This window comes from Puntigrus tetrazona, chromosome 6 (genome assembly GCF_018831695.1).
Source record: "Puntigrus tetrazona isolate hp1 chromosome 6, ASM1883169v1, whole genome shotgun sequence".
Taxonomy (NCBI): domain Eukaryota; kingdom Metazoa; phylum Chordata; class Actinopteri; order Cypriniformes; family Cyprinidae; genus Puntigrus; species Puntigrus tetrazona.
This window is the reverse complement of record NC_056704.1, coordinates 13,577,540-13,594,943: the sequence shown is the minus strand read 5'-3', so window position 1 is coordinate 13,594,943 and position 17,404 is coordinate 13,577,540. Positions and strand designations below refer to the sequence as shown.

The window sequence follows — 17,404 nt, the reverse complement described above, 5'->3', positions numbered from 1 at the left end:
CTTATGGGTTATAAATGTAAAAATAAATGTATATTAATATGCTAGTTTAATCTGGAAGCTTGTTTCCAATACAGGATCAAAAAGTAAAAAAAATATATAAAAAGGTAACACTGTCTTTTTTCTAGTGCTGGTAATAATTAATTGGGATGAAAAATAAACAGTTTTCCAAAATAAACAGTTTTATGTACATAATATATGTGTGCTATAAATTCTATGAATATAAATATATGTACATACATGCAATTATTTTCAAATAATATATAATTGAAATATATATATATATATATATATATATATATATATATATATATATATATATATATATATATATATATATATATATATGTATATGTATATGTATATAGTATACACACACATAATAAGGATTAATCATTGCCCAGCACTACTTTTTTATATTTCACAATTTGAAATTTTTTTCTGTGAAAAAAAAAAAAAGCTGAATTGCAAAATGTAAACTCATATAAACTCTTGTACTTCCATATATCTTGCAATCTTGACTTTCTTCTCATAACTGCGAAAAGAGCCTCCCATATCTGGCTTCCAATCCTATTTAATGAAGACAAAATGTTAAAATATATGAATATCAGTATATTCACTGTGATGTGACAACGAATACAACTGATCATAGCAGGAAGCGTTTAGGTGTAGCTTCTGTCACGTACATTTCTTCTGCTCGCTCGCCTCATGTTTCTGCCAGGTCGTCCTGGAGCCAGCAGGTTAGCGGGGTGCCTGAGCTCATCTCCACACACACAATTAGAGGAGAGATCTAGGAAGTGATGAAGAGACAGTCAACCTAGCTCCCAATGAGGGACACAGCCTGAGGGAAGTGTGGGCCAGACTGGCTGCATAATCAATAACCCTCCTGCTCCAAAAATGGCACGCTATTTGCTGTATGCACTCAGCTATGCTATATATATTTTTTTAAAATAATGTGTGCATTTATGCTGATGCGATTAACCTTATGCTATGTGAATACATTGTGCGAGGTAAATACTGTAAAAGTGTGCAAAGGCTAATGTTGCAAATTAACCTGTTTTTGTTGTTATCTATGTATCTGAGCATGACGTTATAAGAAACTGAAAGCATATAAGCACACTTGTCAGAGATAAGCAAGATTATCCACCATGCACTTTGGGACACTGTGATGGTACCTTTTCAAAAGGTAACCTATTAGGTTCAAATGTTTTATTTATTATTATAAATGTATATATTGACCTATTAGGTCCACTTTAAGTATTAATATGTACCTTTTAGTTACTAAAATGGAGAGACAAGCATGTACCTGTTAAAAAGGTACCACCCCGGTGACAACTTTTGTACCTTTATTCCTGAGAGTGCCTGATAAACTTTGTGTCAGTGAGGAGAGTGACACACAGCTAATGTCACATTAAGGGTGGGCAGATTTTGTGAGCAGGTTACACATATTTAGTCACACTGAATCAGAAAATTAGCACAAACCATGTCACTATAAAACACTGAAAGTTAAACAAAAAAATCTTCTCCCTTGGCAGATAGGCTCACTTAACTTAACAAGCTCACAGGCTGCTCCACAGTGACATGTGAGAGAAACAAAAGTCAATATTGTGCTTTCAAAAAAGCTAGTAAAACGATTGGTCTTGACGTGGAGGTAACCCACACCCCTCTGTGGTGTAAGCCACCAATAGATGGAGACCACAATAGACTCCGCCCTTGAATGGTGGCTGTTTTAATGTAGAGCTCTAGCCACCCAGCCATGTGAGATCCCTAGTAGTGACATGCTCGCTGAATGTTAGCGAGACAGAGGATATCACAAGGTCATAGTAATCGATGGAGAATGACAGTGCATCTGAAAGACCACTGTCATATCTTTCAGCACTAAACTTAAATGTTGGTGATTGGTACATACCATACTAATTCTACAATCTGTTAGGTTTCAAAAACATAATTAATCGCAGGAGCATTTAAAGGAGCATTAACTATGAAAAAGGAATGAATTAATTATTTACAAATGATATAATAGAAAAAAATTATAAAGTGTGATAACACTATTGTGTTTTCAAATAAAAAACAGTATTAAATATACGTTGATGTGTCCCGTCAGAGCTCTATGCATAGATGTGGAGGGCACCCAGAGCTTCAGAAGCTCTGAGCAGCTTTTTGTCTGTCACGAAGGTCAGCAGAAAGGGAAGGTTGTCTCCAAGCAGAGGTTGGCCCACTGGATAGCGGATACCATCACCTTGGCTTAACAGGCCCTAGGTGCTCCGTGCCCCCTAGGGGTAAGTGTTGCCTCCTCCTTTGCATTGGCACACGGTGCTTCACTGGCAGACATCTGCAGATCTGACACCGAACACCTTCACAAGGTACTACAGTCTTCCCCTGGAGCCAGTCGCTTCCCGTGTGTTGGGTAACAGGTAATTGCCGTGAAGAACTGGCCAGTGTCACGCATGCTGCGCCATTCCCCCTCATCCGGGGACACAAGCACTATTTTTCTCCTCCAGTAAAGTTCTCCGGTCAGTGAACCCTGGTGGGGCTTCCTCCGACACCCTCAGCAGTCAGACTTTGTGGAGCAGTCTGAAGCCAGAAGCTGAAGCTTTCCCGGTTCCAGTCATCCCCTGTACTGTCTTAGGTGCTCCATATAGCTGATTCTCCATGGAGATCCTATAAGTGTATCTTCCACGGTAGGTTTCCTCTTGTGAACCCGTGTCTTCCCTTGACACAGTCTTCTGTCTGTCTCTGCTGCCAGTCGTTCCTGACCATCCTGGGATAGGACCTGCCACAGAGATAAGTTGTATGCTTACTGCCCCATCCTGAGGTCAGTACATACTAGTTTCCCCATGTCACCCACCCCCCCAGCAATCTGATGAGTGGTTACACCTGTAGCCTATTTATACCCCCGTGATGAGGAAGGGCTCAGGATCACTTGCCAAACTTTATTGGCGCTTTCTCTTATAAAAGCTAATAAGGGCTATAAGAAAGACCCCAGCCTGTAGTCCTAACATAACGTCTCTGTTCCCTCCATCAGGGAACAAGGGTTACATACGTAACCGAGACGTTCATTTACCAGCATCTTTAAAATAATATTGTATTTTTTGTGCTCAACAGAAAAAAATATATAATTCAGGTTTGAATCAATTATTTAAAATAAACCACACTACTATAGGGTAGCTGCATGATGGCAGCCATGTTGGGGACACATGTATACCATGGGGTCCATATACTTTTTTCAGACCCCTGTTATCAGACTCTGACAGGTAGAATGTCTAACATATAATATTGCCAAAATAGTATGCCATTCAAGATTCAGCCTACCACTTATAAAAACTAAAACAATCAGGGTTAACTGTGAGCTACATTTATATTTATTTATTTAGCAGACCTGTTTATCCAGAGCGGTTTACAAATGAGGAACTTCAAAAAGTAATTTTCACAGAGCCAATATTCGTTTTTTCCAGTAAATACCTTGGTTTTTACACAGTTTTTGAGTAGTTAAAATGTTATTCGGAAGATGCATGTCTTCTGCCGATTTATGAGGTTGTTGATGACTCGTGATTTGCAAATTGTTTTTATTTTAATGAAAGAAGGATGTGGGTAAGAGCATCAAAAACAGTGAGTGCCTTCTTAAAGTCTTCTGAGGCATGATTAGTTTTTTTACCCATCATACTCTTTTCTTCCATTATTCCCTTGTCAAGGCAGTTTACACTAAAATGCCCACAGCCTTCACAAAGGCTCTCGACACTTCTTCCAAGAAACCATGATCCATTGCTCTAATGAGGTGGCTGCCCTGGAGTCAGGCAAGTGCTTTTTTGAAGAACCCGTTAATGCACATTGGCCTTTTGACTCTTTAAATTCATCAGTGAAGCTCCATTAATCAAGACGGGTCCTGAAGAAAAACAAGCCCTTGTTCTAGAAAACTTTTTTTTTTTAACTGTACAAACTTTTTATACCTGAAATATCCTTAAATTAAAATATGATTTGATACAAATAAACATTACATATTACATATATAATTGTATAATCATTAAAAATGATTAAAATTAACACATTGAAGATTTCATTTCTAACATTTACCATCATCACATGCTATTCAATGCATGTCCGAGGCATGACATTGTATCACATGACACTCACATGTCATTTCCTGTCTTATGCAATGGAGTTAAGTATTCAGGAACACAAGACTATGGAGTGGCCAAAAAACTTGAATGTGCCAGGCAGATATCAGATTATGTATTTGATTTACGAAGCTGGATTGTGGGAGCATTATATAAGGTCACAATTCAGTTTGTGCTAAACAAATTAAATTCCTGTTGAATTTAACTAGATGGGAAGAGTCTCTTATGCTCACCACAAGGCAGCCACAACTTCAGTCTTCAGTGTCACGTGATCCAGATATGATGATTAGGTCCTCAAGAAACATTATTATTGCCCTGCTCATATACAGTTTTGCTGGTTGTATGTTTTGATACAAGACAGCTTATATGAGCTGGTTTAAGATGGTCTTAGTTGGTCATGAGCTGGTTATAAACTGGTTATGAGTAGGTTTAAGATGGTCGTGTACTGATCCTAAACTGGTCTTAAGCAACTAATTGCTCAAGACCAGCTCATGACCAATTAAGGGTCAGTTTAAAGTCTGTGTAAATCTGAACTGACTATTTATTTTGTTAGCTCACATTGCTACTTTTCTGGTGAACAATTAGTCAATCCGCAAAAATCTTCATAATCTTTAATCCAAACCTGAAAATGCTCCTCCCCTCCAGAACAACGACGCTTCTCTGATGACATCAGTTTGACGGTTTGAGCATGAGCTTGACTTCCTTAACCACGCCCCTCAAACTGCCAGTGTTCATTTCTGAATGAAACGCGTATTTTACTACATCCAATATGTTTGCAGTAGAAAAAACTAACCGCACCCTCTATTGTTTACTCGACATTAAGTTCGACTTGAAGCGGCGCTGCAGCGACCGATCGGTGTGTGACATCAAAGTACCGCGAGAGCGTTCGACAGCTGATGGTTCCATATGCTCGTATATACACTCTCGCGGTACTTTGATGTAACACCTCTATTCTGTTTCTCTCTGAAGTATGTCACAATACGGAAGTAAAGTCGGTTTCAAACGTCCGGTTCACGCGGACTTTAAACCAGCTGATGACCAACTGAGCACCAGCTTTTTTTTTTTTTTTTTTTTTTCAGTAGTGTTGTTTTGTTTTGTTTTTTGGTAAATATAAAGTTCAGTGTTTATTTAATATTGTTTTTTGTAAGTCACATTTCATCAGTTTTTTTATTTTTTATGTATAAACACACACAACCAAAGATGTAGAGAGAGGGGGAGGGAGAGAGAGGCAGCATGTAAGCAGAAGTGTGGTGCTGTATTTGGGGCAAAGGGGTGGGGATGATTGTGTGCAACCACACATGAGGGAAAACAGACTTTCTCTTCCTGAAAATGTGCCACTTAAGAGACAGCCGTGTAACGTATGATAACCACAAACACTCGTACAAAATGGCTGTCTGCCGCCACATGTTGCACACTACTTACAACTATGTTGTGACTTAAAATTTGACCTGCCAGGTTTCAAATGCTGTCAATTGGAATTATTAATTTCTGTTATGACACAGATTGTGCATCTCAAAGTGACAATGCATGTTTGCCGTGAGTAAATAATGATATTTAAATGAAAACAAAAAGAAATGGGTTTTTTTTTGCACACTGCAAGCTCTTAACAAATTCATTACTGCCACACTGAAAGGATTTGGTTTATTACATGTTTAGTTTTATTTATTTCATTTATAGAATAGCGAGAAGATATAAAAGAGGGAGGATTGCAAATGTTTTAATGTAACTGAGGATGACCCTTTCTTTCTCCTGTTTTCTTATTATTCTCTTATTGCTCACTAAATCATTCACTAAAATGTAGAGCATCCCTTGGTCCTTTGGTTTGTAAATGAAATGACTCAGTTGTGAGGGTAATTAGGGAAACTAAATCTTTGGACCATTAGCAGATTTTTAGTCGAATGTCCAATTCAGGGCCTTTTTGCCACCCTGCAATATACTTGTATTTTATATTGTGCAGCCTATATTGACTCATCAGTTTTTCTTCATTACACAATTCCTATTTTATACAAAATGAAATCAAACGTTTGTACAAAACCAGATCAGTTCTAAACTGCATTTTGTGCAAACCATCTGCTAGAGCTTGTGTTTATAGACGGTGGTGGAAGGATACACTTTATTTAAATTTTGTAATAATTAATAGACTTCAGAATTTTCTGGGGGTTTTTGTGTCTATATATAAACAAGGGCTAACTAGTTCACAGCCATGTTGCTGTCCAACAAGTGATGTCCAGATAAAAAGCAGCTGCGAAGTGTCTGGCTTCCTTTCCATTACGTTAGTGTAGCTGAAAAATTGTGGTTGGTGTTGTTATTGCTGATTTTGGATTCTGGTTTTTACTTTTTTTACCTTTCAGTTTGCATTGAAGTATGTAAATGTTACACGAGACGAGTGCACATCAAAACTACAAGAAAGAAGAGCAGGAGAGAATCAATGGATGAACACTCACAAGTTCACACTGTCCCAAATAAAAGTGCTTTTTATGGAGTGATCAATCTAAAAATAAACATCACTGTGATCTGCTCCATTTAACCTGATAAGAAACTCTACGAGATACGACCCACACACTATTTCTGAACATGTGCAGTTATTTATTTTTGCACTCTATGAGAGTGGCGCTTCTCCAAACAGATCAAAGTCACCGTGCCAGATGAGGACAGACAGAATTAATCTCTGCAACGCAGATTTGAAGCAAAACTTAGTCCAAACTGTATTAGTCCAAAATGCTTATTAATATTCATGTTTGCAAACAAGATGTCTCCACATATCACTGTAAAAAGTTTCAATTATTTGAAAAGAAACAAAATGTAAAAATGCTTTTGCATGTTAGTTGCCTTAGTATATGAGTGACAAGCTTTCCTCAACACTTGAGTGACCACTTTTTCTTGGCTGGGATTTATAAATTGTCCAGGTTTTGGCTTTTTTTTTATATTGTTTTCATACTTGCTGAAAGTGAGGACTGAAAAGTAGTTTGACCATTCATTGCATTCATAATGGATGAGAAGGTGTGCGGGATTTACAGAGAATGGTTAAAGCAATGCAAAGATGTATACATACAATGTAAAATGACTGTAGAGACGTAAATATGAAAATAGCCAAAACGTGGAACATTTAAAGCAATTTAAAAATCTTGCGATTCGGGCAATATTAGCATAAAACCTTATTAATAAAACAATATAATATAAAATAGGTTCTCTGCACCATGTCCCATTTCACATCTATTTATACTATCAATATTTATTGCAATAACTTGAACCAGATAGATTTTTTATATTGTTGTAAAATGTAAACTATTTTTATTGCGCAGCTCTCTATATAAAGCAATGTGCTGTATACGAATGTGTGCACGTTTGAAATGAAGTTGTTTATACAATTACAAAATGTAAACTACATAATATAAAAGTCGGTTCTCTGCACAACATCCCATTTCCACCATCTTTATATTGTGCTCTAAAAAGCAATATTGCAACAGTACATTTATACTGTCAATATTTGTTGTAATAACTCGTGCCATTCTCCTGGACTGTTTTATGTTACATGTCTGTTTTAGGTGAGGTCTTACATGTTTGCACAGTGGTTTATATGAAAAAGCTCCATTCAGTTTGCTCCTGTTCAATGTAAATAAAACGACTTTGACTTAGGTCTTCAATATTTAATGACTCAACTTGCCACATTATGGCTTTGTTGCTCTGTTAGTCGCTATGCTGGTACAAAGTTTGCTTTGCATCCAATCATTGATAAGGACAAGTTAATGTTTAAACAGAACACTATGATAACTTTAAGAGCCCTGCAGAAGTCCTAAACACTGATTGTAATCTGCGCTCCACAGATAAATGTTTGTATTTTACAAGATTGTCTCTAGACTTATCTCAGAGATAAGGTTAGAGGATCAAAGGCTTACAGCATCTGATGTGGCCTGACATACTAAATGATCCGTTTTTATTGTTACTAAATATCTCGTAGTAATACATTTGGATTTTAAAGTAAGGGGAAGGATTAAATGGAACCAGTTACTATATAAAACAAGGTGATCCAGCAGCTGATTAAGCAGAAGAAAATACTATAACCTGTAGAGACACATGAATAACACAGTTCCTTTGACATTAGTGACCTTGACTAACTTGTGAATCAGAAGTCACTACAAGTATTCCTCTTTCTGAATAGTTATTGTTATTTAATATTAAAGTACTTTTCTTATAGGGAACCCAAAAATTGCAATTGTTGCCTTCAAGGTCTCAGCCTCATGCCAACTGTTGCAAAATGAGGAACAAGTGTTGAATCTTTTAAAACAGAGACACACAAAAAGCACAACATCGATGTACAATACCAGATGCTGGACAATGGAAAACACAGGGCACTAAATGACGTAATTAATCGAACGCAGGTGGAACTGAATTAACTAATGATAGGACGAAGACAGGAACGCTAACATAAACAAATATGGGCATACACAGGGAAAACTAGGTCATGGGGAGCACACGAGACAGAAAGACATAGCATCTCAACCACCCCAAAGAACCACTGAAGAAACGCTTTTTCACTCTTTTCATGAAGTACTTTTACGTTTCTTTATGGTAGCAGTGCTATATAGCACCTCCAACATCTGTCCTGGTGAGGAAATAAAGCATCTGCATCTTGGATGGCCGGAAAATATTTGAGCAATTTTTAATTTTTAGGTGAACTTGTGCGACATGAGTACATGTTAATCTAAATAAATTTGGCTGTAACCTACAAATGAAAAAAAAATATATATATTTTAAGGTAGCACATAACCATATTTTAAAATGTACAAACACAGACAAAGTGTTCTTCAGCGGTTCTTTGGTGTGGTTTAGAAGCTATAGCACCACTCAAATATTATTTTATTATATTATCCATTATATAATTCCTTACAGGTTCTAACTGTCTTTTAGTCTCTTAGTTTAGTTGGGGAAAGAATTAAAACAACATTAAAATACAGTGTATTTCCTCAAAGATAATGTGATTCTCAACTTTTTTGCCCCCAAATAATTAAAGGTTCTTCAAAACATCTTTTTCCATTGTAGTAAATTCCCATTAATGGAAAAAGTATGAGAGGTGAGTAACATATCTAAGGTTACTTTTATGGTTCTACATTGCACCATTTGATAAAGGTGCTGTAGAGTTTCTTTAAACATAGAGTCTAAATAGCAGTTAAAGTGGTTCCCCTATGATTACATGCTAATGTTTCAGACCACATTTAATGCTATTTAGCACCATGTTTGGAGAATGTTTCATTACAAATAACTCATTAATTCATTGTTATTTCTTGTAAAAGCTCCTCAGTCCATCACGTTGTTTAACACAATGAATGATGGATTGAAAATAAACCCATTCTGTTAACATAAATGTCCGGCCTAAAAAGTGAGATTTCTCTTTAAAAAAATCCAACTCAGGGTCTACAGCACAGTTTGGGAGGAGGCTGGAAACATCCTCCTTAACAATACAAAAAGCCCAATTCCTGACCATAACCATCTGGTTATGGTGAAAATTATCACCCCTGGATCCGGACACAGAACATCTGGACAGCACATCCCAGAAAGCCTTTAAGACGAAGGAAGCATTGAGAAGTTTCACAGAGTTTGACTTCAGGATGAGCTCAGCACATGTTCTGCAGGCTCTGTGCCTGCTGATGGTTTTCTGCACAGCCAACGCTCAGAACGGCTACATGTATGATACCGGTGAGGAGTGGGTGAATACCTGGCGCCAAGGCTTCAACTTTCAGTGTCCCCATGGTGAAGTCTTAGTGGCGATCAGGAGTTACTTCAGTGAAAAGGAAGGCTCGGACCGCCTGTGGAACTTTGAATGCCAGAGGACTCCTTATGACTGGGGAGAGCCCAACGAATGCTGGTGGGACGATATCAACAGAGCCGGGCTGGAATGGTATGTCTGTATGCGTGCGGGTAACAGTGTGCAGGTTCACAGAGGTATATGCAGTTTTTGTATGTCTCGCTATAATGCAAAACAGATTTGAGAGCGTGTTTAATATAATAACATTCACGGGTAGTAGAAAGGACCATAACATGCCCACATACCCTGATGTTCCAGTCAACAGAGCTTTATAAAGAAGTGTTACACAGAAAATATACAGCAGATGGAATAAACTGGATGTTTTTCATGTTTGACAAACGTTGCAAGAATTCACGCTTTTATAATTAATGTTTAAGGTGTCAAGTGTCTGGCGAATGCACATAAATGAATGAAAGATAAGGAATTTCTCCTTTTTAGACAGTTATTTGGAAATAGTGTTTAATACACAATTTTATAGTTTATTAATGCTCTGAATCTGCTATTCAAAGTTTTAAAATGTTTTTTTTAGTCTCAAATAAGTCTAGTATACATTATAATGAAGTGAGTTTTATAAGGATGATCAATCCTAATATTTTTTATAAAAAGTAATTTAGAGAAAAAACTTGGAAATAATGTTTAATACAGCAAACAACTTTACATACGTGATACTGATATCCCTTGTATTGCAGAAAATGTGTTTTTTTAATGATAATATTCAGCGTAGCAGAAAAAAACCCATAAAATTACACCCTGATCAATCAATATTATTTTTTTACAAGTATGTTTAACACATACACACAGTACATAGAAGGAAACTAACAGAAAAAATGTTTAATTAACTAATTTTGCTGCTCAGTTTCAGTTTACAAATGAACACATGAATGAAAGACACGCTTTAGGGATGTCAGCTTTTTACAAATATTTGGAGATCATTTTTTGATGTTACACAGACATCCCTTGTGTTGCCAGCATTTCTTTTTATGCTGACCGTTGGTGTTTGGTGTTTGAATGCTTGGTTTAGACTAACTAAAATGGAGAGCTCTCCTGTGTGATTAGACTCAGATGTGAACGTTTACTGAAAGCACTAGCTAATGCTAGCTTTCAGAGTTGAGTGCTTGCTTTGACAACATCACGATCATTTGTCTGAAGGAAAACAATGAACGTTTCTTAAATAGGACTGGAGAAACGCAAGCAGATGTTTGGGCAGTAGTGTCATTTAATCCTTGCCTCAGGTCTCAGCTGTTCCCTGTATGCCACAAGCCACACAATAGATATAATGGCAACACTTAAGTTTAAGAGCCTTGTTTACTGCCAAAATGAAACTTTAACAAGCTGCCAAATGTACCTCAGACATGTTTGATTGCACATTTGTGAATCACTGTAGTTCTGTAACATCCTATTACGAACAGCGCTATGACATTTTAAATTGGAGTTGTGTTCTACTGTTCTACTGACTGTACTTTGGCGTTGTTAAAAGGTTTCTTGTTGAAGGTCTGAAGTTCATTTCACATGCAGCAGAACCTCTTGAACCCATCGTTCTGACGTGTTATTATTTCTTCTCCTCTATTGAACTGTCATGTGATCCTGAATACACGCTCAGTGCAGCTAAAATAGCCAAAATATTGTTATTATTGTTATATCATCTAGAGATTATCTGTAGTTGTTATAATAGTTATTAGCTAATCAATGTATGTATTTCTGCATTCAAAATACCAAGAAAAACCCTTGGCATACACGCAAACACAAAAATTGGGTTATTGATAACATTTGACATTGCTGCTTCTCACCCACTGATACTTGTCACGGCCAAGCGCATAAACGCTTCAATACATTTCAAAATGCATTTCAAAAAAAGACACAGACAGATCACTTCACAAGTGTGCAAAAAATCTGTCCAACAATAATGAGTCACCTCAGTTTAAGAATGGTGTTCAGTACCAGGAACGGCCCACCCTCCGATGGCCGCCAGCCAGTCTTTTCCAGTGAAAAATAACAACTGATGCTTTTTTTTTATCTGCTATTAAAAGTTTTAAAGCTGTCTTTCTAGTCACAATAAAGTCTAGTATACACTGAATATAATTGTATATAATTTTTCTGCAAAACGTTTATTTATTTACTTCCGGAACTACCGTTATCTTCTAACTGCACCTCCATTGTTTTTTGATTAAAAAGTATAGAAATTAGTTTTATGAAGGACTCCCAACAAGTGCAAGGGCCGATTTGGTTTACTGATGTAAACAACAATAACAGCAAGTAAATAAAAACAAAAAAAAATGCAAAAGGAATTTGAGTTAAAATTGAACTCTTTGTATATTTATTGTGTTGAATAGCGTCTACAATGCTCTTATTGTGAGTGAAGGATATGCACTCCCAAACACACACAAAAACATTGTGTAAGAATCTGAATGTGAAATTCAATGGCAATGTACCATTTAAATTCATAGTGAGCTCAAAGGAGACTCAATTACTCAGTGCACAGAATGCAGCCATTATTAAAATTTATTGCAATAATGAACAAAGATCGTAGTATTCTGTTGTTTAAACAGAACTGCATATTAAAGCTTATTTTCACATTTGTACTACAATAATATTACGGATACTGAAAACACAAAAATGACATCATCGTCTCTCATCCAGCTCTGTCTGTCGATCGCAACTAAATGAATGAAATGATTGCATGCACTATTCTCGCTTTTGCCAGGTTTACACAGAGTCCGAGGACTAACTCCTCAGACTGAAATCCGACCAATTAAAGGCTTATGAGACTTGCTTGAACTGCGCTGAACAGAATGAGCTTTGTTGTTTTGAACACATTCAGGATTAAACTTTTCCTGGAATAACAAGCTCATTCTATACTTATATGAATGGATATTACGATAATCAGTTGCTGCGGCCTTGCTGTAAAAACATAAAGTTCAAACTAATAATAAGCAAAAGCGTATCGTGCACTGGATTAAACATTATACTGGCTGCTTTCTTTGTTACGGTCACCTTTGACACGATCGCTCAGGGATACTTAGGCACTATTTTTTTGTAAAACTGCTTTGGAACAGTAAGTATTATAAAAAGAGCTATTCATTTAAAGCTAACTTTTGTGTTTGACAATGAAATAGTCTTTTCTGCTTCTAGACTCTGGCTGTCCACAGGAACGTGAATGTTTGCCCAGAATGGTCCAACATGAAAAATGATTCACAGCCCTCTCACGATTTTCCCCTCTACGTTAACCGTAATGTCTTGATGTGAGACGAGCGCCTTCTTTCCTTCCTCTTTTTTCTAATGATGTCACATGTGTTGTAACACCAGAAATGTCAAAGTAACTTTCTGCAATTTTGGCTGAAACTCATGGCTAGAAAGACTCTTTATGCAAGACCCTTAAGATGACTTATAGTTTGTGCGGTTCTCATGACAAAAGTGACCTTATTTTACCAGTTTTCTGGCTTGTTAGAACAGGAAAAGTCTGGTTGCTGCGATCAGTCTCTGAGGGCACGAGCAACAGCGCCAAGGACCATTCAGTGTTCCATCAAGTATTCTCCACCCACTCCAACAGCATCGGGGGAGTTTTTCCAGTGGGTTAATTGGACTCAGTAGTTTTCCCTGATCTACTGCCCACTTTGTGAGATTTCCTTAGAGCCAGTGCCAGTGACCTCAAGCCCTGTCTGCTGCTCACTGCTAGAGCTTTGTGAGGGAATACTGTCTGTCAGATTTACTGCATGCTGGGAATTTACAATTAAGAAATCATTTTATGCCGTCTTATCATCTTTAGATCACTTTCATAATTTGTGGACTGATTTAGAAATATAAAAAAATGCATTTATCAACAGATTACATTTGCATACCCCCTCCCCTTATGCTTACGCAGAATAAGGCGTTAATATGTTATTAAGGCATTATTATATTAACAATATTCTTCATAAGTTCTAATAAACAGCCAGTATGCTAGAAACATGCATGGTAATAAGCAACTTTTTTTTTAAATATTGTTTTTTCAAAATCCAAAATGTATTTTCTTGCCCCTCTGAAGTACTTTTTATATTTATAATATAAGATTATATATTGCCATTTGAAGGTTTAATTACATTTTGAGCAGTTTACCATATTATATTTAGAATATATCTGACATATCGGAAGCAATTTGCATTTAGACATTCACCTTGCTGAAGAATCGGTTGTTTAAATGATTGCTTAACTTGGATGCCCCACCTAAATCAATGGCTGTCTTTTAAGCTGTTTTCTTTCCTTCTTCACATTATTAGAACGGCCTCTCTGATTTGCACTATACGGCATAGATGACATTCCACTGGGAAAAGGCCCTGGCCTACTTCCTATTGGTGGAGTGGTTGCCCGTAGCGTTCGTGTTGCTATGACAAAAGTCTGGCACTGCTGATGGCTGGGGAGAAGTGCAGAACTCACAATTGTCTGCCTGTTGTAATGACAACAGTCTGTATGGGCCATAAACAATCAAAAAGTCTAAATAAACCTGCATTTACAGAAACCCATAAAAACTACTCCCGGTCTCACAGCCACTTTAGAGGTGACATTTGATGGCTTAAAAAACTTACATCAAAACAACTTCTCTCTCTTATAATTACTGACTGGTTAAAGCAATTTTGAATTATTGCAATGACATGTAAAACCTCTTTTGCACACTTCCTGCTGTAACAAACGTGAATATTTTGTGGTCAAGTTTATCATGCTGAGGAAGTTTAATTACATGGCTTAAATATTAAACTATTGTGGGTTATGCATATGACAGTTAGCTCCAGTCCTCACACCCGATTGGTCGAGCAGCATGCCAAGAGTCTTGATACAGGATCCCAATGGGACTCCATGCATTCGTTTCCCCATGTAAACTCTTAATTTAAAGCTCCTGTAGTGGCAAAATGGAACTTAATGGCACCAGACAAAAAGGACAGAACTAATGCTGTGTTCATAATGTTTGTCAGGCAAACTTTCCTCTTGCTGTTTTAGTCAGCCTTTTTTTTTTTAGTATAAACAGGAAGATGCACACAATAAAAGGTCAATAGCTAAAGACAGGCACACCTCACACAAACACATGCCACATGTGAGATGTCGAAATACAAATTTCCAGTGCTTTGGATGCTTTCGAAGGCTTCATATTCATTTACCGGATAACAAATGTCTATTGTTTAGCCTTTATGCTCAATATAAATGCCATATTTGTACTGTCTACAGGTCCTCGGTTTGCACTAACAATGGGCTGGTTGCTGGAGTGCAAAGTAAGTATTTTGAAGCAGTTCTGGATCGAGAATGGCAATTCTACTGCTGTCGATATGCCCGCAGGTGCCCATATTCCTGCTGGTGAGTTGTAGAATAACAAACGCTAATCTGATATATTCATACAATCACTAAACAACCTTTACACGTCATGAGTTATTCACAAATATTAGGATTACGTGTGTTCTGACAATTAGATTAAAACTCTACAATAGGATGTTTGGTTACATCATTTCTAACCTTTGCTTCGATCGCATTTTCATGAATTATGCACAGGAAGACGAATGATGTTCCCGAGTACCCCAGAGAAGAGGGAGAGATGGTAGTGCCCAGTTACGGCTACTTTATAAGGGGGGCTCAAACTACTTTCAGTGGTGTATTGAGGTCTGTGTGAATACTTCCTCATCCTTTACCACTAATGCATTCATGTTATCCGTTTTCTTTAATGCTGTTAATGGCTAGAAATGGTTTTCCTTGGCTGGGAGATAACTGTCTGTTTTGTAAATGCTTTGCAGGGATCGGCAGTGGAAGTATATCTTGTGCCGAATGACAGACTTTGATTGTCAGTTTGAAAACTTCTAGACTGCATTCCTCACTTCTATGCTAGAAAAGAGCACAATGCTCACCACCACATAAGCACTTATAATAGCACTCACTGAAAACATACGCCATACTCATTTTTTTATTCGCTTCACAGCTTAGAAATATTTGATTTGCTTTGTATAAGCCTGCATGGATTGCTATGTTTTCATATTTTGCAGTCATTTCTGTTATTTCTATGTTTACAAATATTTTGTAACCATTTTTAAAATATAAATGACAAAAAAACATTATTTTTCCTTTTTTTAATTTTTTTTTTTTACAAATTTGATTATGATCTCCAATGCATTCTTGAATGGTTGTTGAAAAAGTCCAAAATATTCCTATTTTTTAAGTCTCAAATATGGAGTAACGAAACATACCGAACTCTTTGGAAAATGGGCGGAACTAATAAAGCAAAGGTTTCTCCCACATTCTGCTTGATTTGGGGTTTTTTTTCTGCGTTGTGCAACACACAGAACAGCTGTTTACCACTTCATCTGTTTTCCTCTTTGTTTGAACTATTGAGCGGATGTAGTCAGATGTTTATATGTGTAAATGTGCACAGATGTATTGTTTGGGTGTTTATAAATACTGAATGCATCCATATATAAAGCTTTGGGGCTATGAGGGTACATGGTGCAGTTTCTACAGAATATGTTGCATTACGAGTAGTAAAAACATGCTGAATAAAAACATATAATATGACTACAGTGCGTTCAAATAGAAAACAATAGTTTTATTGATAAAGCTATTTCAAATACAGATAAAGTAACTGGATTCAATTCAGTCAAAGAACCATCAGACTGATTTAAGCTGACAACATATCTTTAAAAAATGATTCAAAGGAGTCATTCATTCAGGCATCAGAGTATGTTCTAATCTAATCTTAAGAGTGATTTGTTTGTGAATCGGATAACACTGGTTGTGTTGTATGTTCTTGCATCGAGTCTGTGAGGAAAACATAGAAATTGAATGCCGTTTTCTCATGCTACATGCTCTTTGTATTGCATCATATCCAATCCAGACTGCTCATTCAAAATTTAAAAATACAAATATTACTTTTCTTTTTAGACTCCTTGTATAAAGAAAGACCAGGCACAAACACATCCATGTATGTTTGTGCCTGGTCTGGGTGTGTCTTTCTCAATGAATGAGGCAATTATAGGTTGGATAAGGGTGTTGGGGATTGAAAAAAGCGCCCGAGACAGTTTAAATGCACCTCTTTATGATGAATGACAATGGATTTTCTTATGTATATGATTTTTTTCTTTCTTGCTGAGCATTTCTCAGCCATTTTGGTTAAGCACTTAAATGAATAGGGTTAAGGAGCGGGTCAGTGCCTCCACTGCAGAGCCAAATTCTGTCTAGCAGTCTTTCTGTTCCTCTCCGGTATAGACATTGTTGGATGTAAGCCAGTGGCTCTCAACACTGTTTATTTATGGCAGCTGCCGGCTTGAGGCATGGAGCCAAGCATCACAAAATGACATGGCTGTACCCAAGTCAAGTCTTCTCTTTGGGGACAGCCGACACTTGACTTACTGCGCACTTCTACTGGAACTGACCACCGCACTGGGTTCAGCGGGTCAGGCCACACGTTCATTCAGCTGCCCTGCTGTTTTCTTTGTGAGTTTTAATTATGCAGACCTACATACATGCATTATCAATATCCAAA

At 37.0% G+C, this 17,404-nt stretch overlaps 1 protein-coding gene and 1 long non-coding RNA gene across 2 annotated transcripts; one reads left to right on the top strand and one right to left on the bottom strand.

Moving 5' to 3' along the window:
* Positions 1 to 406: 406 nt before the first annotated feature.
* On the bottom strand, positions 407 to 5,059 carry LOC122346508. The gene is made up of 3 exons (XR_006251135.1): positions 4,735 to 5,059; positions 684 to 2,770; positions 407 to 567 (listed from the first exon to the last, which is right to left on the bottom strand). It is a non-coding gene; the product is annotated as an uncharacterized LOC122346508 (long non-coding RNA).
* Positions 5,060 to 9,575: 4,516 nt separating this feature from the next.
* dpt (dermatopontin) lies at positions 9,576 to 16,152 on the top strand. Its single transcript, XM_043241276.1, has 4 exons — positions 9,576 to 10,008; positions 15,109 to 15,234; positions 15,427 to 15,534; positions 15,666 to 16,152. Exons 1-4 carry the CDS (start codon positions 9,719 to 9,721, stop codon positions 15,730 to 15,732), a joined length of 591 nt encoding a protein of 196 aa, XP_043097211.1. The 5' UTR covers positions 9,576 to 9,718; the 3' UTR covers positions 15,733 to 16,152.
* The last annotated feature ends 1,252 nt before the right edge of the window (positions 16,153 to 17,404 follow it).